The sequence below is a fragment of the Triticum aestivum genome, chromosome 5D, assembly GCF_018294505.1.
Source record: "Triticum aestivum cultivar Chinese Spring chromosome 5D, IWGSC CS RefSeq v2.1, whole genome shotgun sequence".
Classification (NCBI taxonomy): Eukaryota; Viridiplantae; Streptophyta; class Magnoliopsida; order Poales; family Poaceae; genus Triticum; species Triticum aestivum.
In genome coordinates, this window is record NC_057808.1 from 486,480,203 (window position 1) to 486,499,283 (window position 19,081).

Below are 19,081 nucleotides of genomic sequence, written 5' to 3' on the forward strand. Positions count from 1 at the left end.
TTCCAAAATGTTTTCAAACAATTGAAAAATCTGTTTGCTACAGTAAACGGTATAATTAGCCAAACATCTACATGATAGCAACGGCACGAGTTTGATTCCTCGTTGAGAGCCATTTCTGAGGGGATGTTTTTTCATGCTTTAATACAACTCGTTGTGCTATGCGTTCGTGGGCCGGTGCACCAGGGTCGCAGTGAGCGCCAGGTGCCTTCTGTGGCGCGGAAGGTGCGGAATAGGAGATCTCCTCCTCGCGCTCCTAGTGCTTCAAGCGCACCCTGCAGGAAGATGTTTTTTTGTTTCGTGCACTTTTTTGGCTTTTTGTTGTTGGTGGATTTTTTATTCGAAGTACGACTGTGTCTCTTGAAAAAAGAAAAAACATAGCATGCGTTTCTAAGAGAAGAACAATTATGTTTCTCGTGAAGTACAGTTTTGCTTCAGCGAGAAGCACAACTTCTGTTTCCGTCAGAAGCACAACCTAGGCATCCACGAGAAGCATGATTGTACTTTTTTGAAAAAAAAGGAAAATCATGACATGTGCTTATACGAGAAGCGCGGCCTTATTTTTGCAACCTTATTTTCTATGAGAAGCCCAACCTTATTTTCGCAAGAAGTGCAACATGTGCTTCTCTAGAAAAAGGGGAAAATACCACCTCTGCTTCCCCCCAAAAAGTGAAAACCAACAACTGTGCATCCGGGCTCTGTTTTTTCTGCTGTTTTTTTGGTTGTCGGTTTTTTTCTTCTTTATATTTTGTTTTTATCCCCCCCCCCCCCCCCCTCATTTTTTGGGGAAGAAATTCGATGAAACCTAGTAACATTTTTTTGTCTTCACATGGACTTAGTTTCAAAAATCTCAACATGAGAAATCCAACGATGAAAATAGTTTGATATTTGAACGCATGGTTCAACAGATAAAATGTTTCGAATAAACAAAATTTAAAAAACTCTCAGATTACGACAAATGACGTACATGCAGTACGCCATTTATCAGCATCTGAGAAGATGGACAGTGACACTTAGAAGAGGTACGGAGTAGCTCTTAACTAGTCTCAATCGGTCGCAAAAAAAAAACTCTTAACCAGTGATTTCAATTGTTTGCCGTAAAAGGAGCGGCAGGCACATAAAAAAAAAAGCTCCCATGCTCAATCCAGATACGGGTCAGCATCAGCTCCTAAAACGCACGACAGCGCCTGCATTTGGCTAGAGAAATGTGAGCCCGCGAGTTGCCAAAAAAATAAACAAGATACGAGTCCGCGCGGGGCCCCACATGTCATGGAGGTTTCCGGCGAAGCTCCCACTGCCCGCCAAGCGACCTAAACAAAACAAAGGTCCCTATCCCCACTCGACCCATCCAGCACCCATCCAGCCACAGCCCACATCGCCCGCCGCGCCGCCGCCGCCGCCGCCAGCGCCAAAACCCTAGAACCCCCACCCGAAAATGGCGAGCCTCGCCGACGACGGCTTCTCGGCGGCGCGCCTCTTCTCGCAGGGCGTGTCCTACACCTATGACGACGTGATCTTCCTCCCGGGCTTCATCGACTTCCCCGCCGACGCCGTCGACCTCTCCACCCGCCTCTCCCGCCGCGTGCCGCTCTCCGTCCCCTGCGTCGCCTCCCCCATGGACACCGTCTCCGAGGCCGCCATGGCCGCCGCGATGGCCTCCCTCGGCGGCGTCGCCGTCGTCCACTCCAACACCGAGCCCCGCGCCCAGGCCTCCATCGTCCGCGCCGCCAAGTCCCGCCGCCTCCCCTTCGTCTCCTCCCTCCCCATCTTCTCCCCGGCCTCCGCCCCGACGCTCAACGACTTCGCGGGCCACGACTACGCCCTCGTCACCGAGCAAGGGGATTCGCTCTCCAGGCTCCTCGGCGTCGCGGTGGCCGCCGATGCGGCCTCGCCCGAGGCCCCTGCCCCGGTGTCCGAGTACATGCGCCCCGCCCCGCGCTCGGCCTCCGCCTCCTTTGACTTCGAGCAGGCGGCGGCCTTCCTCGCCGACGAGGGCTTGGACTACGCCCCTCTCGTGTCCGAGGAGGGTGAGGTAATCGACCTCGTCACCTCCAAGGACGTTGAGCGCATTCGGAGCTATCCGAAGCTAGGCAAGCCATCTCTCGGAGCAGACGGGAAGTTCGTGGTTGCGGCCTCTATTGGAACCCGTGAGGATGACAAGCGAAGGCTAGAGCAGCTAATTCAGGCAGGGGCCAATGCTATTGTCATCGATAGCTCGCAGGGGAACTCCACCTATCAGCTTGACATGATAAGGTATGCCAAGAAGACGTTTCCGGAGGTGGATTTGATTGGAGGCAATGTGGTGACAATTGGGCAGGCGCAGAATTTGATTGCTGCTGGAGTGGATGGCCTGCGTGTTGGAATGGGCTCTGGTTCAATTTGCACTACCCAGGAGGTTTGTGCTGTCGGTAGAGGACAGGTATATTTCTCATAAACTCCCGCTCCCTTGATAGTTTAGTTTGTTTTCATGCTTGTTAACTTCATTTTGTCTGCTGCCAAATAGTTGCTCATCTTGCCTATCAGCTTAGATCCTCTGCGATTGGTAGGACCAGCACGAGCATGCTGTTTGTAGAGTGTAAAGTTACCCAAAATTTACAATCCTATTTTAGAACCAAGATGGGGAAAAGTCTGATAAGTTACTGGAAACTTTAAATACACATCAAACTCTCACCCATATCCATTCCAAACATCCTATTTTGATCGCTATCAAAGGTATAATTTCAAGTAATTAGTAAGTGGCTGAAACTTATAGTGCTATTGCAGTATGCGGCTTTGAAAGTGGCCAGCCACCCAACATTGAAGTATATAAATATTTATCATGCAAAAATAGTCAAGCTCAAGCTCTATCACCAAATCAATTTTCTGAACTCCTACAGTGCACATAGCAAACACTATCAGGAATGATGCCTCGTGTCCATTTGCATTAACACAGGAACGAGTCTGGATGCCATGTAAACCATATGGTTGGAACACATGACAACTTAACAGTCTTGTTCATGCTTAATATGTCACATTTTGGGGGTTAGAGTTCGGAAAATAAATTTGAAATTCTTAGGAAATTTTGGAATATTGGAAAATCTAAAACAATCATATGTATCATTGATGTTTTAGTCTATATTCCCATTCTTGAAATGGGAGTAGCATTCTGTTTATGGACCTTATATGATGCTTTGTTTTCTTCTGTTGTTCAGAACTGCAATCTAGTTTGATTTGGATGGTAACTTGCTCCATATATTTCCACATAGCCTGGCAGTCTTGCTGGTCTATGTTAGAAAATAATTTAGTATGTTTGGTTTCAAATGGCTGCAGGTGCATGTCAACACATTGTATAGAGAGACCGAACTAATTTGATGTTTTTTCTGTTTTGGTTTGACAGGCCACTGCTGTTTACAAGGTTGCATCATATGCCAAGGATCACAATGTGCCAGTTATAGCTGATGGTGGTATTTCATACTCTGGCCATATTGTGAAGGCTTTGTCACTGGGGGCTTCAACTGTTATGATGGGCAGTTTCTTGGCTGGCAGCCATGAGGCTCCTGGGGCCTATGAATACAAGGTATACATTGGTATATTTTAGCCTTTTGCAACAGGGTTAGTTTCAATGTCCTGTAGTGATGTGTGCTCAAGTCCACAAATCCACACATTAGAGACTAAACTCATTACTTTTGATGAAAACTACAACCATGTACATGCAAATATACTCCCTCCGTTCCTAACTATAAGTCTTTGTAGAGATTCCACTGTAAACCACATACGGATGTATGTAGATGCATTTTAGAGTATAGATTCACTCATTTTGCTCCGTATGTACTATGTAGTCTATAGTGAAATCTCTACATAGACTTATATTTAGGAACGGAGGGAGTACATTCTATTTGTCCGCTGCAATTAAAAAGGTCCCTTAATGGCCACCTAGTAGTTCAGTACTTCAGTGTACTTAGATATCATGAAGTCTAACCAGACAATGCCATTAAGGGTTGATGTATAAGTTGATTGAAGTAATCAAATATATTGGTCAGTTTAATTGTACTTTTATGCTATGTTTAAGAGTACTTTTATGCTCTTCTTCAACTGAAGTTTGCAATTTTACTTGCTTCGCTAATATTGTGACTCTTTGAATGTGTTTTGCTAGGACGGCCATCGAGTGAAAAAATACAGAGGCATGGGCTCCCTCGAAGCCATGACAAAGGGGAGCGATGCAAGGTATCTTGGTGATACTCTGAAGCTTAAAGTTGCCCAGGGAGTTGTTGGAGCGGTAGCTGACAAAGGTTCTGTTCTGAGGTTTATTCCGTATACAATGCAAGCTGTTAAGCAAGGATTCCAAGATCTTGGTGCATCCTCTTTGCAGTCAGCTCATGATCTTTTACGAGCGGAGACTCTTAGATTAGAGGTATTTACTTGCTGGATTACATATCTGCTCTTTAACTCCTTATTTATTTGGAGTGATTCATAATTTGAAATACCTAAAATTAGAGAAATAGATTTTGTTGACAAACGTTCAAATCAGTTATTTCTTTTCTCGATAATGGACGAAGCCCATGTTTCTTAGGTACAACTCATAACAATATTCACAAGCCAAAAGAATGTTTTCATATCTGCAGCTGACGTAAATCACAAGCCCATGGTTCTGTTCATGAGGAACATTTCTGATCGACTAACATTGATACCAAGTGTCTCTTGGTTTTGTTTTGGGGTGGGCATTGGCACTGTGCCCTCTTTATCCGTAATGTTCAACACTCATTTGCTAACTGCTAAGTTCTATAGATTGTTGTCCTTAACGGTCATTAACTCAATGATCTACATGAAAGCTATTGTGCAGTTGACAGACCTCATATTAGTTTAATGGTTCAGCTTGCAAAATTGCCTATTTTTTAGTTTTACGTGCCTGTCGAATGGATAACTGTGGTATGAGAATATTTGTCACTGAATCTAGTTTAAGGTGCTTTTCTTTGCTGACATATGTTCACAGGCCAAAAGAATATTTTCATATCTGCAGCTGACATAAATCGTTGATTTTGGAATGGGGATTAACTAACACTGAGACCTAGGGCATGCTTGGTTGCCATCCATTGCCATACTTTTGTGCCATAAGTGTGGCAAATTGAGACAAATGTTTGGTTGCAGCCACAGTTGTGCATGCCACACTTTTTCAGTCACATACCCCATTTGTCATACTCAGTTGCTAGTCAATTTGGCCACCACAAAAACTGTGGCATGCCACACTTGTGACACACAAGTATGGCAAAGTGTGGACGGCAACCAAACATGCCCCTAGTGTCTCTTGGTTCTGTTTCGGGGTGGACATGGCACTGTGCCTTCTTTATCCGTAATATTCAACGCTCATTTGTTAACTGCTAAATTCTATAGATTATTGTCCTTAACGGTCATTAACTCAGTGATCTGCCTGAAAGCTATTTTGCAGTTCCCAGACTTCATATTTGTTTAATTGTTTACCTTGCAAAATAGCCTATTTTTAGTTTACGTGCCTGTTGAATGGATCACTGTGGTATGAGAATATCTGTCACTGAATCTAGTTTAAGGTGCTTTTCTTTCCTTAGGATGTGTGCCCTTCTCATTAATATCGTTGTTCTTCCTGGGGTGGCACCGCTCCAAAGCACTCCTTCCAAAATATTCCCTTTTGCTGATTCTTCAAGAATCTGTTCCGTGTACAGACTATGAAACTTTACTTTGTCATTATCAGTAGTGAATGCATATATTCGATGCTTAGAGGGATTCTGGATCACTAAGTCTTAAATTACTTTTAAGGTTATGCTATTCCATATTCACTCCCAAGGGAAATTTGATTTGCAATGGAAGCTCAAACGTTCTTTTATCATTGCACCTATCTGCTCACTCTTTTTCTTTCTTCAGACCATGGCGCATTTAATCTCGTTTGTTGACAAAATAGTTCCAAATCAGATGTTATCATGTTAAAAAAGCAGGGACCCAAATCTGTCCCTTTCTCTTACCAATATAGCTGGCCTCGGTCCCACTTAGAACCAAAACCACGCACCACAGTTTATGTAGAAATTGTGCTCGTAGCACTTGTTACAGTGAATGAGAGGTGTCATGCCTGGTCATGGATGATGTGCAGTGCAAAAGAAGTGCATTGAAAATTCCCTGAAGATGCTTGTTTATATTGTAGTAGGATGGTTTGCATGCATGTTTGTCATTTCAAATAGTGAAATACTGACCAAAGATTCAGGTTTACATTGACTGTTTTGGAACCTCATTTTTGTCTTGTACTACTCCGTATCTCCCAATTGGTAAACAGACAGTGTTGACAACAGAACTGATATTCAGTCTTGGTAACAACCTTCCTTTACCAGGTGAGGACCGGCGCCGCTCAAGTGGAGGGAGGGATCCACGGGCTGGTGTCGTACGAGAAGAAATCGTTCTAGCCCCATCTTTGATCGAGGACCGGCGTACCGGTTCTCCGCGTGTTCCATCCAAGGTTGGCAGCGGGTCACCTGATAGTGCTTGAGAGCAGCCTCCCAGCTCGTCCGTGTGGGTGGGGCTATCGATCTACCACTACCGCTAGGATGGTTGTAACATCATCATCTTTCCACCATGGCCATGGTTGAAAACTTTTGGACATCGTAATGGCTGTAACAATAAAAGTGATGTTTCCGTTTGCTACACTGTGAGTGGAAAGGAAGAACGGCCGTTTTCAGTGCTCTTTTCGTGCGCGACAGGAAGCTTGGCTTGCGATCTCAGCCACTTCGGAGGATCACATACGTCCAGCTGCTTGCTTGCTTGCTTGCTTTTGTTTCCCGATCGGGCCGACTTCACGCGCTGCTGAAAGCGAGAGGGAGTCGTGCGTCCGTGCTTCAGGGTGGTGGGTGTGCTGTTGATTTGTCTCTGTCGTTTCTCCCAAGCAACAGCTACGTGCTTTGACGTCCCAATACACACCACCGCTCTGCAGACTGCATACAGTTCAGAACTGTACACTGATTGGATTGCTAGTGAAGCATCCCTATCGCCTCCATAAAATCGCCGCCGCTATCATTCGCCGTCTAATCATTCTTCCTTGTTAAGCTTGCTGTACAGGAGCGCACCAACTTGTAGGTACTACGATCAGTTCAGGGCATATATATTCGGATAACGGAGGGACTGTTTTTTTCCCTTTGCGGGGACGGTGGATAGGAAGGCATAGATGAAATGGTACATATGGCATAGTTTGCAGTCGTTCAACTGTTTGACCATCTTCCGTGAAAATTAGACATTGTAGGATTCTCCGCCGGGGTTTGTTCACCGGCGACGGACGGCCGTCCGGCCCTACCGCCGCGTCATCGGCCGCTCTCGTCCCCATCCACACGAATCCATCCCCCGAGCCGAGCCGACCCTGCCAGGTGGCTCCAGCGCCGACCACACGTCAATGACAGCTACGCCACACCCGATCCGTCCACAGCGAACCGGTGCGCGGGCCCCACGCTCCGTCGGCCCCAGCCGTCGGTGGCCGATCCCATCCGCTCATCCTCCCTCCCACCGGACTGCCCAGCTGCGGCCGGTGGGGCCCGCGGCTTCCGTTACGCCAGCCTGGCACGCTCAGCTCCAGCGACCGAGTCCGCCATCCCGAGCCCACGCCACGCCAGCACACCCCCCCTACCGCCACTAGGTCCGGGCCCCACCCCGGCCCCGCGGCCCGCAACCACCGGGCGGCCGAGCCCGAGCCCGAACCCGAAGCCGCGGTCTCCCTCCCCGCCCGCGGTATAAAGGCCCGGAAAACACCATCCTCCATTTCGAAATCCGAATTCCCGAATCCCCCACCTCCACCCCCTCCCCCGCAACCACCACCACCGGACCACCGTCACCGGCGGCGAAGGCACGATGAGGGAGATCCTGCACATACAGGGCGGGCAGTGCGGGAACCAGATCGGGGCCAAGTTCTGGGAGGTGATCTGCGACGAGCACGGGATCGACGGGACGGGGCGCTACGCGGGGGACTCGGACCTGCAGCTGGAGCGGATCAACGTCTACTACAACGAGGCGAGCGGGGGCCGGTTCGTGCCCCGCGCCGTGCTCATGGACCTCGAGCCGGGGACCATGGACTCGGTGCGCTCCGGCCCCTTCGGCCAGATCTTCCGCCCCGACAACTTCGTCTTCGGCCAGTCCGGCGCCGGCAACAACTGGGCCAAGGGACACTACACCGAGGGCGCCGAGCTCATCGATTCCGTCCTCGACGTCGTCCGCAAGGAGGCCGAGAACTGCGACTGCCTCCAGGGTAATTAATTATACCATCTCTTCCGCGTGAATTTATGTTAGGGAACTGATGAGCTAGCGTTTAGATCTGGGCTCAGCCGTTCGCCAGGGAGTTGGATCCATTCCAAATATCAGGTTGTCATTACTACGGCGTCTGTTTGGCATTTATGCCTGATTTACATCGCTAGTGCTAATTGTCGATGTATTGATCTCATCAATTCATGTCTAGTTCTTTGTTATCTGCATGAATTTGATCATTTAAGTGCTGGTCACTGTTGATCCAAGTCTAGTACGATGATAGGTCGTGTCCAATTTGTCCATTACGAGGATGCTATGTTATCCCAATTTGGAACATAAGAGTGGAAGCTGATAGGATATAGGTTGTCCTGTTACTGTGTGGTCTGTTTGTGATTAGTATGCTGGCTTCTTCTGTAGCTTTAAGGGATCGTGTGCATGCGCTAGACAAAATTAATTTACCTATTCTGGATAAGCACCTAGCTAGCTTCACCAATCTCGGTTGTCGGCAGGACTGATATATTCTATTAAAGTAGGTAGTGTTTGATTGGCTTGCTTGAGGCTCCACTTTGCACCCGTTAATGCCCTGTTGAAAAACTAAATTAAGAACTGTCATACCTAACTTTACCTATACAAAATGGAGTCCATATCTAAATGGTGAATAAAGAAGTCTTTAGCTCTATTTCTTTGGTCATCCCTAGTTATCTTGGTGTGCTATTAAACATGGTAGGCCCAAGTAGCATGTTTGTGTAGCATTACTGATCTAGCTCGTTTGCCCACCAACTCCTGTTTTGTGGAGCACAGGGTGATGTTGATATACTTCTTGTGCCCTTGGAGTGTTGCTGCATCCTTTGTACTCTTTTGCAGTTCACTACAGATGTCTGATTTTGCATGCTGCATCGCCATTTGTATTTGTGAATAATGGTGTGGCTTTCTTTGCTTCCTTTACAGGATTCCAAGTTTGCCATTCCTTGGGAGGAGGCACTGGATCTGGGATGGGCACCCTTCTTATTTCTAAGATTAGGGAGGAGTACCCTGACCGAATGATGCTGACATTCTCTGTCTTCCCATCACCAAAGGTCTCCGACACCGTTGTTGAGCCATACAATGCTACACTTTCTGTTCACCAACTTGTTGAGAACGCTGATGAGTGTATGGTGCTTGACAATGAAGCTCTATACGACATATGCTTCCGCACACTAAAGCTTGCCACCCCTTCCTGTAAGCTAATCTTCTCTTGATCTTTACTTTTCTGTGACATCTCCCAAAATTTATGTTCAGTTGGAAGTAGGCACTGATACAGCTTTGGTTCTAATAATGCAGTTGGTGACCTGAACCATCTTATCTCTGCTACCATGAGCGGTGTCACATGCTGCCTGAGGTTCCCTGGACAACTCAACTCCGATCTTCGCAAGCTTGCTGTGAATCTCATCCCATTCCCCCGCCTCCACTTCTTCATGGTTGGCTTCGCACCACTGACGTCGCGTGGGTCACAAATGTACCGTGCTCTCACAGTCCCTGAGCTGACCCAGCAAATGTGGGATGCCAAGAACATGATGTGCGCCGCAGACCCCCGCCATGGCCGCTACCTCACCGCCTCGGCCTGCTTCCGAGGGAAGATGAGCACCAAGGAGGTGGACGAGCAGATGCTCAACGTCCAGAACAAGAACTCGTCGTACTTTGTGGAGTGGATCCCCAACAACGTCAAGTCGAGCGTGTGCGACATGCCGCCCAGGGGGCTGAAGATGGCGGGCACCTTCGTCGGCAACTCCACGTCCATCCAGGAGATGTTCCGCAGGGTGAGCGAGCAGTTCACGGCCATGTTCAGGAGGAAGGCCTTCCTGCACTGGTACACGGGCGAGGGCATGGACGAGATGGAGTTCACCGAGGCCGAGAGCAACATGAACGACCTCGTCGCCGAGTACCAGCAGTACCAGGACGCGACCGCCGACGAGGAGTACGACGAGGAGGAGGAAGAGGAACGCGACGCGGAGTAGTGGCGCCGTGCCCTGCTCCACCCCAGCTATATGTCCCCCGGTTCAGGTCTGTCGCCATGTCCAGGTCGCGTTTCCTCCGGTGAGGGTTTGTGTGGTTTCCTCCTGTGGCTTGGATGAGTCGAGGTTGCGTCTTGTGCTCCGTTTTGTAATTTGCTACGGCTAGTAGTGCGTTGCAGTCTGTCGTGTTCAGCATCATTTGGTCAGTCGGTCCATAGCTGACGATGGCCTGAACTGTCGAGTGCTCTCCTTGAGCTAGTCGTCGCCTTGTAAGTTCTGACAAGTATTATTGTTAGTCGTTCGCTTCAGCAACCAAAAAATGAGTATTGGTAGTGGTTTCTCATTATCTTTGTGAATATTGTACTTATGTCGGAATGTTTTTGCCTTGTTATTTGTGTATATTTCGTATCTTGTGTTCTTGGTACCAGCAGTGGTTTCTCATCTTTGTGAATCTTGTGTGTGGTGTTTTTTTTTCTTCTGCCTCGTTCTTTGTCAACATGAATGATATGTGCGTATGCTCGCCCAGGCATACTCTTGTAGAGTAGTATTGTGATTGATCACTCTCTGTTGGGCCATCGTGGCAGAGCTTCAGTGAGGATTGTTCCATGGGGTTTCCGGGAATCGGAAACATGGAACGGCTAACTGTAACTCGATGGGATTTCCTTGTTCAGATGACGCTTTTTAGTTGTGATGATGATTGATGAATTTAGTGTCTGCTGTTTTCGTGCGATCGATGGATCATCCATCCTCCTCCCTTTTGCTGCGATTTCGCATTTGCCAGCAAAACACAAATTCTTTTGGTGGCTCATTATTCAAGATCGAGCTTGGACTGCAGATAGACTTCATCGGAGAGGTTGGACAAATTGTGGGCTATGTTTCGATAAAAGAAAATTGCGGTAATGCTAGTTGGGACTTTTAGCAACCTGCCTCGACACTCACCGCAGGGTCGCAACAGAGACCCTCGGGCTCGTGCGGCGGTTCAGTCAGACGGGATCTGCTGATCCAGTGATGTGGATGTGGTCTAGTCAAACGCAATGCACGTGGGGTGGATCCGGATCCACCAAGCAAGCCATCCTGACCCCGTCGTCCCGTGGTATCATCCGTAGTCGTCAAACCGTGCATCCTCGTGGCTGAGCTGATGCTTTGACTGGCCACAGCAGAGCACATCACGCAGGCAAAGCCCGTCGCCGAGCTGGCAGGCGGGTGGCCCCACCCACGCCCACCCCGACCCCCTATATCAGAGAGCGAGCGAGCGAGAGGGCATAGCTAGCGGATCGCCCGACCCGACTGTTGCAGATCGCCCCCGAGAAACCCACAAATTTGCAGAACCTACACTGGGTCACGGGCCCCACCCCCGCGGCCCCACCCGGCAGCGAGGAGGGCAAGGGCAAGGCGGAGGCAGTTTGCAGGAACCCCCCCGTCCTATTCCGCCTCGCCTCGCCTCCTCCTTCCTTCCTGCCGTTGCTGCCTGCCTCATCGTCCTTCTCTCTCTCGTCGCCTCGGCCATCCCATCTCCTCTCCTCTCTCACCGGCGGGGAGGGTCTGCACGGCCGGCCGCCATTGGCGCGTCTTCCCGAGGTACCCTCGCCCCGCCATCTCGAACCCTCGCCCTCGCTGGTCGCTGCCCCTTCGCCGTCTCGCGGTGGTTTCTGCCCTTTTGTGTTATGTAATGTAATGGCTTCGGCAGCGGACGCGAATTGCCAGGGATGCATGGTTCGGGGCGGCGATTCCTCCTCGGCGGAATCGGATCTACTAGGACTAGGAGAGATGGTGATGGGCTTTTCGTTCCTGCGTTAATTATTTACTTACTTATTTTTCTTTATTATTACTGCGCGGTGTAATTCAGGTCCGAGTCGTGTGGACGATAAAAGGGCTAGTGTTAGTGCTGTAAGAAACGCCTGAGGCGGGCAGTGCTCTGCTCTGCCCAATCCCTGCGAGCAATCGCTGTGTCTGTGTGAAGGATGCATGGTTATGATTTATGAAGCCTGACTGCGTACGTCGTGTCACGTGTGATCATGTGTGATTGACTGATTGCACGTACGTTGCAGCTCTGATTGGGGAAGAGTAGAAGATGGTCGTCAAGGAGTTTACCGTTGATCTCAACAAGCCTCTTGTTTTCCAGGTACCATCTGCTCTCTCAATATTTGCTTCTTCACATCAATTGTTGCAGCAACTCTTCTCGGAAATTTTAGGTGTGCACATTTCCCATTCCTTTCCCACTTTAAGTTTGTCGTCATTTTGAGCTTGTGGCATACAGCCATACACTTCTGAGGTGCTGAAATGCTGAACTGTCAACATTTCAAGTGATGCTTGGTGGACTTTGCTCTACTCTTCTGAAATAATATGCTGTAGTGGTGAACTTGTGGTTTTACAAGCTTTAACTTATCCGGTGGAGGCTTCTATCCCTACTCTTCTTCTATCAATATATGATATGCACGCTCGTGCATATTCTAGAAAAAAAAGTTTTAACTTACTGAGAATTGCTTCTGCCTGACAGTTGAAGTAAACTACTACTTTTGACCGTGCTGTGTATTTTGTGGCTCAAGGTTGGCCATCTCGAGGAACATTACCAGGAATGGGTTCACCAGCCCATCGTGAGCAAAGAAGGTCCACGCTTTTTCGCAAATGATACCATGGAGGTAACGCCAATGCGCTCCGGTGTATATATTAACGTCATTGGGGGATTTTGGAAACTGAACTGTCACCATATACGTAATAAATTTCTTTGTGCAGTTCTTGACACGCACAAAGTGGTGGGCTGTGCCAGTCATATGGCTACCTGTCGTCTGCTGGTTGTTTGCCAAGTCTGTTCGGATGGGTCACACCATTCAGGAAGTAATCTTGATGGCCCTATTTGGGGTGTTTGTTTGGACGTTGATCGAGTACAGTTTGCACCGCTTCCTGTTCCACATCGAGACGAGAAGCTACTGGTAAGAAGAACTTATCAACCTTCACCTGGGAATGTTTTATCGGGATTCTCCTCATGCTTGTAAATCGTACCCCCCTCCGATCCGTAATAAGTGTCGTGGTTATATATGCTCGTAACTGATGGATGGTTGGTGCGGCATTTCAGGTCGAACACCGCGCATTACCTTATCCATGGATGCCACCATAAGCATCCTATGGACTCCCTCAGGCTCGTATTCCCTCCTGCTGGGGCAGCGATCATATGCGTGCCGGTACATATCCCTGACTGAACCCATGGAATGGAAATGCTGAACATACATTTGCAAACTGCCTCCATGAAACATAACCCAAAGTGGTTTTGTTTTTGTTTCTTATTTTTCAGTTCTGGAATGTTGTGGCATTCTTCGCAAGTCCATCCACGACTCCTGCGCTGTTCGCCGGCGGCCTGCTGGGGTACGTGATGTATGACTGCACGCACTACTACCTGCACCATGGACAGCCGTCCAAAGATCCAGCGAAGCATCTCAAGGTGACTAACTAGCATGATTCCACTTGAAGCCACCGATAGTCTACCAGTAGCTGTTGCTCATTCCTCACAAACTTGACTCGTGATGCAGCGGTATCACCTCAGCCACCATTTCAGAATCCAGGACAAGGGCTTCGGCATCACCTCGTCGCTCTGGGACGCCGTTTTCGGGACCTTGCCTTCGTCCAAGATCGCCGCGAAGCTCAGCTGACACGCATGAACATGCTCTTTGCACGAGGAATTTTAGTAGAGAGTTTGTAGGCTTAGGTTAGGGGCAAAGCTCATCTTGCATTTCTGCAATGGGTTCGCATATCTGCACGGTTGGAGATGTCTGTCCTGATGTGAAGACGTTTTGGCTGCCTCGACTTTTCATCCCCAGCAATAGGCTATTCATTTCGTTCTAGTCGATGTTAGGATAAATAGTCATATTCCTTGGTTGAATTGTGATATCTTCTGTCATCTTTCTCTTTGAGTTTTAGTTGTCGGCTGTTCAGAGAATGGTGCGAGATGCTCTTTTCTGGGTCCTCGTCATGAGTTGCCTTCTACCCCCTATGTTCCTAAATATAAGTCTTTCTAGACATTTCAAATGGACAACAATATACAGATGTATGTAGGCATATTTTAGAGTGTAGGTTCACTCATTTTGCTCCGTATGTAGTCACTTGTTAGAATCTCTAGAAAGACTTATATTTGGGAACAGAGGGAGTATCAGCATAAAGGGATATCTGAAGGATATTCTCTGGATAGCCTTTGCACCTTTAGAAGAGTGTGTACAAACTTGAACGTGTGTGATAGAAATAAATGAACTTGTACATATGAGTGAAGAAACAAAGAAAATTTTCCGGTGGAACTAATGTTAAGCCATGAGAACGTGGCAAATCTGAAGCCATTCCTGCGGTCGGAGATCGCACATGGGTCATAGCAATACCTGGCAGAGATACACCCATATACTCAGGCACTCAGCCATCTCATTCGCAACAATTCCGTGGTTCATAGTACAGATCTACAGCCAGTTGGGGCATCAGAAGCACATGAGACTATTGGTTCAGATACCCTCCATTTCAGAATCAAAAGGTGCTAGATGCCATATGAATTAAGTTTTGACAGTAACTAGTGGATTTGATCTCCGAAAGAAACAGCCTGTTCAAAACAAAATGTAGACTGAGCTAAATTGCGACTAGAAACAAGTCAACAACAATGCATTGCCAGACAATACGCTGGCACAACAGTCCCCCCTTAATCTGGGGATGTTCAAGAGTGGATTATACGGGGTGAATTTTTAGGTCGCCCTCTCTTGCCATTTTTTGTCACCTTTGGCTGGCTGGTCACCAAAGCGTACATTCTGACAGCAAATAATTCCTCAGGCAGCTCCTTTTGGTTCTGTTATCAAATTGCGAGATTATGTGGCTGACAAATGGAAGCTGAAGTTTGTCGTTTGGGAAAATTTAATATTTTGCGAGATGCATACCTTGATGCTGTGGATATACAACCCACACTTGTTAAATAGCTCCCTGAAATATGCATCAGACCTGGTGACACTGTTATCCTCCTTGTCTAAAACAAATCCTGACAACACAAACATGATAAATTTCTGAATAAGTATAACATGGACTGCATCTCTATCATAAAGTACAGCTGCTGCAGTAACGATACAGATCATTTGATATAGTAAGCTCACCATTTTTCGCAATGTTCTCTTTCAGAACAAAAAAACCATCCGGTTTGAGCCCAACCTGTAAACAACACCACCCATGTATGTTCAATTAATATGCATAGATGGTTGAACAGAATATACATAATATTAAATCAGAGTTTGACTGTTTGACTATACTAATAGGCGCACTGACATGGTGAAAGAGAGCCAGAACTGGAATTAAGCCATAAGTAAAAAATACAGACTGGAGTTGGCTTAGAAGATGTCGCTTGTTCCAACTTGCACTGTACATGTAATTGTTGAAACTATATGGTGAGCATCTTTCTACATATGCATAAGAAATTTATTGCAAGCATTTGTTTAGCAGCGAAAAATATCAACATCCTTTCTCCAATAATAGTACAACACTAAAGCATGCTTCTGCATACAATGTACATGTTGAATTTACACTATTAAAAGTACAGAAAAAAAAACTTCAAGGCAAGAAATCAGCATAATGTTAAAACAAAATATAAGCGAGTGTAAACCGAATCACCTTTGCACGGTTAAAAAATGAAATAAAATCATCATCAGTAAGTTGCCCTATGCACCACTGGATCCATATCACATCATATCTTCCTTCCTCGGGAGTGAAGTCCTGAAGCAAGAAGCGGCATTTACCATATGGAAAGAAGTGGTAAGAAATTTGCAAAGAGCATAACCACAATAAGAATGCTCAACCAACCTGAAGAGGTATACAATAAAAGTTCGCAGCCTTGTGGGTATCATGTCCTACATCCATACAACTACTAAGATTTTCCCGTGCCGCTTCTAGAAAATGGGCTACTGGCTCAACGAGATCAACCTGAAAATCCAAAGCCAGTTTAAAATGAATCATCAAAATTTGGGAGAAACAGAAAATCACAATTCAAGTTGTGTTACATCAGGGAGAAAAAGAAAAATTGTAAGTTCTTGCAAAAATCACTGTGTGCGTACAACAACAGAAGCTGCATGGAGTGAGGATAACAATTCATTAGTCTAGAACTGGTATCATGTATGGATAAGCAGGTCTTTTCAGGCTTCAATAGATCATGCTACAAAGTAAAACTTGTAACCGTGAGTTGCACTGCATACCTCATTGAAATGCTTGATAAGAAAATTCTTCGTAACCCGCCCGATGCCCGAGCCACAATCTGCCATAATTTCAGAGATGACAATATAAGTGCACAATTATATAACAGAGAGCACACAGGATCCCATGACATGAGCAAGCTATGCAGTCGCAGAGATAGAAGAACTAATAAAATGCTCTCCGCGGCAGAGCTCAGCTCACCAAGCGCGACGAGATGGCGCTTCGCGGCGCCGAATCGCTCCGCGAGGAGGGGGCGGAGGAAGGCGGCGCTGCCCTTGACGTCGGCGTCGTTGACGCACCCATAGCCTCCCAGGACGCCCTCGGTCGACGCCTCCACGCCCTAGGACACACCAATTGGAGCAACTGGTAAGCTAAATCTGCAGCCAGAGGACGTGCAATCGGATTGGGGGTTTAGGGTTTAGGGAGGGGCGGCTGAGCGCGGGTGCTCTTTAGAATTTACCTGCCAGTAGGCGATCCCTTTGGAGTACCACTCCTCGCGCTTCCCTTCCCCGCCCGCTTCCTCGCCGGCGTCCCCATTGCTTGGAGCGGCGGCGGCGGCGGCGGCGCCCGGAGGGACTTCGGAGGCCGAGGCGGAGGCGGAGGCGGTGGCGCCGATCTCTTGCGCCCACATCTCCGTGGCGCTGGAAAACTCGCGGCCCGTGGAATCGAAGCCCCGGGAGTCCATCTCTCCGGCGGCGGCGGCGGCGAAGTTAGAGTTGGTCGCGCGCGAGCAGGGGAAGCTTGTGGGTGTAACTGTATATTCGGTTTTTACAGGTATCCTTCTGCATATATTCCCACCACCCGGAGGCAAGTGAAATCTTTGCCGCTTTGGTGGGACCTGATGATATCTGGCATTTAAATTTTCAAGATGTGCAATTTTCCAAAAACTCTACCTCGAATCACCACAAAAAATCATGAAAGAAAAGAGTCAAAACTTCTTTAACATTGTTGATGCATGGTGCATATAAAATGGCACAATATTTCAAGGAAAATTTGATCCATCGGTTGGATACAGTTTTTTTAATGCAAGAGATAATAATAAAGCATCTATTATTTGCAACATATATAATAAATTGATACTATTCCTATACATATTTGCGGTCTTTTGAATTTCGATTTGTGGACCAATGTTGGAATTTAAAATCTGTCGCACGATAGATCCATATGGTATCAATGTTGCTACTTCCAACAAAAGTTTTATGCGTGGTTGGTACGGGAGCACAAAGCATTGTTACATTCTCTATGTTTAACACATAAGCTGATTGAAGAGGGTATTTTGACAATAGCGAAGGTGGTTATTGTCATCGATGACGGCACATTGCAAAACATTGTCGTCTCTCCACTCTCCACACAACATCATTCCCCGTCGAGCGACTGCCACATTCAATGCTCTTTCATTTTCGGCACTTCGTGACAGTGGCTCCTCCTTTTCATCTAAGTAATTGTCCCCTTTGAGCTTGTTGGTGACAATGCATTGTGGAACATCGTTATTTCATCACTCTCCACTCAGTAGGACACTCTTCTATCTCGATGGTGTCTCCAGTAGTTGCACAGCGGTTGAAGGATGAGAATTTGGCCGTGAAGATTGGAGAACATGATACTGAACTCGATCGCGCTATTGATGCCCAACATCCTTTTGTCGCACCAGGTTTAGAGAGCATCATTCTGATAAAGGCTATAAAAATGACCGTGTCGGCCAGGCCACTTCGCTAATGAGGATGAGCCAACACATGTCTATTTGCAACTCAATGAAACTGACCTTGAGATGCTTGTCACGTCGAGGTCATTCGCCGATGGTCAAAGGTCTTTTGCCAAGGAGCTCGAGGCTCAGGAGTATGCTGGCTACTCATGGTATCAACAACCTAGGCTCGTTGCTAGGGAGCTCATCTTTCATGCCCGGTGGACACAATTTGTAGAGTTCCATGGCTCGATGAACAATGACATCCTGACCTTGAAGCTCAAGCACAAGTCAAGCCGAAGGTTGGGATCTATGATTCTGTCGACTACACTGAGAGGGTGATCACTCGTCATTATCACCCTATCTTTCGCTACTTATGAGGAGGGTTTTGTGTATGTTGTGGTGGGCTTTGGGTTAGGGGTATATTAGAAATACCTGATGTTGATGATAGATGATCAAACTATTGTTGGTGGCTTTTGCATCATGATTGCAAGACAAAAAACCTGATGTTCCGTGCTGATCAAACAACTTAATCATAATAGTATATGCACTTATTGCAAGCCTATCTTTGTGAAGTTAGTAGTGATAGTTTACGAACTGAGCCTAACTAAGATGGTTATGTTTCTTGAGGTGGAACCAACCCACCAGGGTTCAAGTTCTAGACTTGACACTGATGCTCTCATTTTCCTGGATTTATTTCAGACTTTTCGGCGATGTTCGTTTAGTGAGAGGAGACATTCCTATCGACTACGAAGGCGTCTGTGGTGACTTCGCCAATCTTAAGATGTTGTGCCGGCCCAGTATCCCGAAGGTGCCCATAGGGGTAGGTTGGGTGTGTGTGCGTTTTAGGGGGTGAGTGTATGTATGTGTATGTGAGCATCTGTGTTAAAAAAATTATTGATGGTTTTAAATTGCTCCGGAATGAACAATAAATTTGATTTTTGTTTTAGAGAAAAGTTTTAAAAAAATATGTTTTTTGCACTGAAGATGCTCGAGT

The 19,081-nt window shown here is 47.1% G+C and overlaps 4 protein-coding genes across 5 annotated transcripts; 3 read left to right on the forward strand and 1 right to left on the reverse strand.

The window, feature by feature from the left end:
* Window positions 1-1,338: 1,338 nt before the first annotated feature.
* LOC123123044 (inosine-5'-monophosphate dehydrogenase-like) lies at window positions 1,339-6,636 on the forward strand. The gene is made up of 4 exons (NM_001405741.1): window positions 1,339-2,416; window positions 3,374-3,553; window positions 4,130-4,387; window positions 6,327-6,636. The coding sequence occupies exons 1-4, from the start codon at window positions 1,433-1,435 to the stop codon at window positions 6,396-6,398; spliced, it is 1,494 nt and encodes a 497-aa protein (NP_001392670.1). The 5' UTR covers window positions 1,339-1,432; the 3' UTR covers window positions 6,399-6,636.
* A 1,105-nt stretch (window positions 6,637-7,741) lies between these two features.
* LOC543260 (tubulin beta-4 chain-like) lies at window positions 7,742-10,725 on the forward strand. Its single transcript, NM_001405743.1, has 3 exons — window positions 7,742-8,221; window positions 9,166-9,435; window positions 9,538-10,725. Exons 1-3 carry the CDS (start codon window positions 7,828-7,830, stop codon window positions 10,209-10,211), a joined length of 1,338 nt encoding a protein of 445 aa, NP_001392672.1. The 5' UTR covers window positions 7,742-7,827; the 3' UTR covers window positions 10,212-10,725.
* A 761-nt stretch (window positions 10,726-11,486) lies between these two features.
* LOC123123046 (dihydroceramide fatty acyl 2-hydroxylase FAH1) lies at window positions 11,487-14,186 on the forward strand. 2 transcript variants are annotated; one of them, XM_044543466.1, is made up of 8 exons: window positions 11,487-11,786; window positions 11,896-11,978; window positions 12,257-12,330; window positions 12,755-12,847; window positions 12,942-13,138; window positions 13,282-13,387; window positions 13,498-13,644; window positions 13,733-14,186. In XM_044543466.1, the coding sequence occupies exons 3-8, from the start codon at window positions 12,280-12,282 to the stop codon at window positions 13,850-13,852; spliced, it is 714 nt and encodes a 237-aa protein (XP_044399401.1). In that variant the 5' UTR covers window positions 11,487-11,786; window positions 11,896-11,978; window positions 12,257-12,279; the 3' UTR covers window positions 13,853-14,186. The 2 variants fall into 2 exon arrangements, with proteins under 2 accessions (XP_044399401.1, XP_044399400.1); XM_044543465.1 differs by lacking the exon at window positions 11,896-11,978.
* Window positions 14,187-14,570: 384 nt separating this feature from the next.
* On the reverse strand, window positions 14,571-17,172 carry LOC123123045 (alpha N-terminal protein methyltransferase 1). The gene is made up of 8 exons (XM_044543464.1): window positions 16,867-17,172; window positions 16,608-16,746; window positions 16,409-16,467; window positions 16,020-16,139; window positions 15,831-15,932; window positions 15,320-15,374; window positions 15,110-15,207; window positions 14,571-15,021 (listed from the first exon to the last, which is right to left on the reverse strand). The coding sequence occupies exons 1-8, from the start codon at window positions 17,089-17,091 to the stop codon at window positions 14,893-14,895; spliced, it is 927 nt and encodes a 308-aa protein (XP_044399399.1). The 5' UTR covers window positions 17,092-17,172; the 3' UTR covers window positions 14,571-14,892.
* Window positions 17,173-19,081: the final 1,909 nt, after the last annotated feature.

What these genes read in the sequence shown, in the direction of transcription:
- LOC543260 (NM_001405743.1), top strand. Translation starts at nt 7,828, where the DNA reads ATGAGGGAGATCCTGCACATACAGGGCGGGCAGTGCGGGAACCAGATC. An exon ending in GAACTGCGACTGCCTCCAGG is followed by an intron (nt 8,222 to 9,165) that starts GTAATTAATTAT and finishes CTTCCTTTACAG; the next exon opens with GATTCCAAGTTTGCCATTCC. An exon ending in AAAGCTTGCCACCCCTTCCT is followed by an intron (nt 9,436 to 9,537) that starts GTAAGCTAATCT and finishes CTAATAATGCAG; the next exon opens with TTGGTGACCTGAACCATCTT.
- LOC123123046 (XM_044543466.1), top strand. Translation starts at nt 12,280, where the DNA reads ATGGTCGTCAAGGAGTTTACCGTTGATCTCAACAAGCCTCTTGTTTTC. An exon ending in ACAAGCCTCTTGTTTTCCAG is followed by an intron (nt 12,331 to 12,754) that starts GTACCATCTGCT and finishes TTGTGGCTCAAG; the next exon opens with GTTGGCCATCTCGAGGAACA. An exon ending in CAGCGATCATATGCGTGCCG is followed by an intron (nt 13,388 to 13,497) that starts GTACATATCCCT and finishes CTTATTTTTCAG; the next exon opens with TTCTGGAATGTTGTGGCATT.
- LOC123123044 (NM_001405741.1), top strand. Translation starts at nt 1,433, where the DNA reads ATGGCGAGCCTCGCCGACGACGGCTTCTCGGCGGCGCGCCTCTTCTCG. An exon ending in CTGGGGCCTATGAATACAAG is followed by an intron (nt 3,554 to 4,129) that starts GTATACATTGGT and finishes GTGTTTTGCTAG; the next exon opens with GACGGCCATCGAGTGAAAAA. An exon ending in CGGAGACTCTTAGATTAGAG is followed by an intron (nt 4,388 to 6,326) that starts GTATTTACTTGC and finishes TTCCTTTACCAG; the next exon opens with GTGAGGACCGGCGCCGCTCA.
- LOC123123045 (XM_044543464.1), bottom strand. Translation starts at nt 17,091, where the DNA reads ATGGACTCCCGGGGCTTCGATTCCACGGGCCGCGAGTTTTCCAGCGCC. An exon ending in CATTTTTTAACCGTGCAAAG is followed by an intron (nt 15,375 to 15,830) that starts GTGATTCGGTTT and finishes TGTTGTTTACAG; the next exon opens with GTTGGGCTCAAACCGGATGG. An exon ending in AGAGAACATTGCGAAAAATG is followed by an intron (nt 15,208 to 15,319) that starts GTGAGCTTACTA and finishes TTGTGTTGTCAG; the next exon opens with GATTTGTTTTAGACAAGGAG.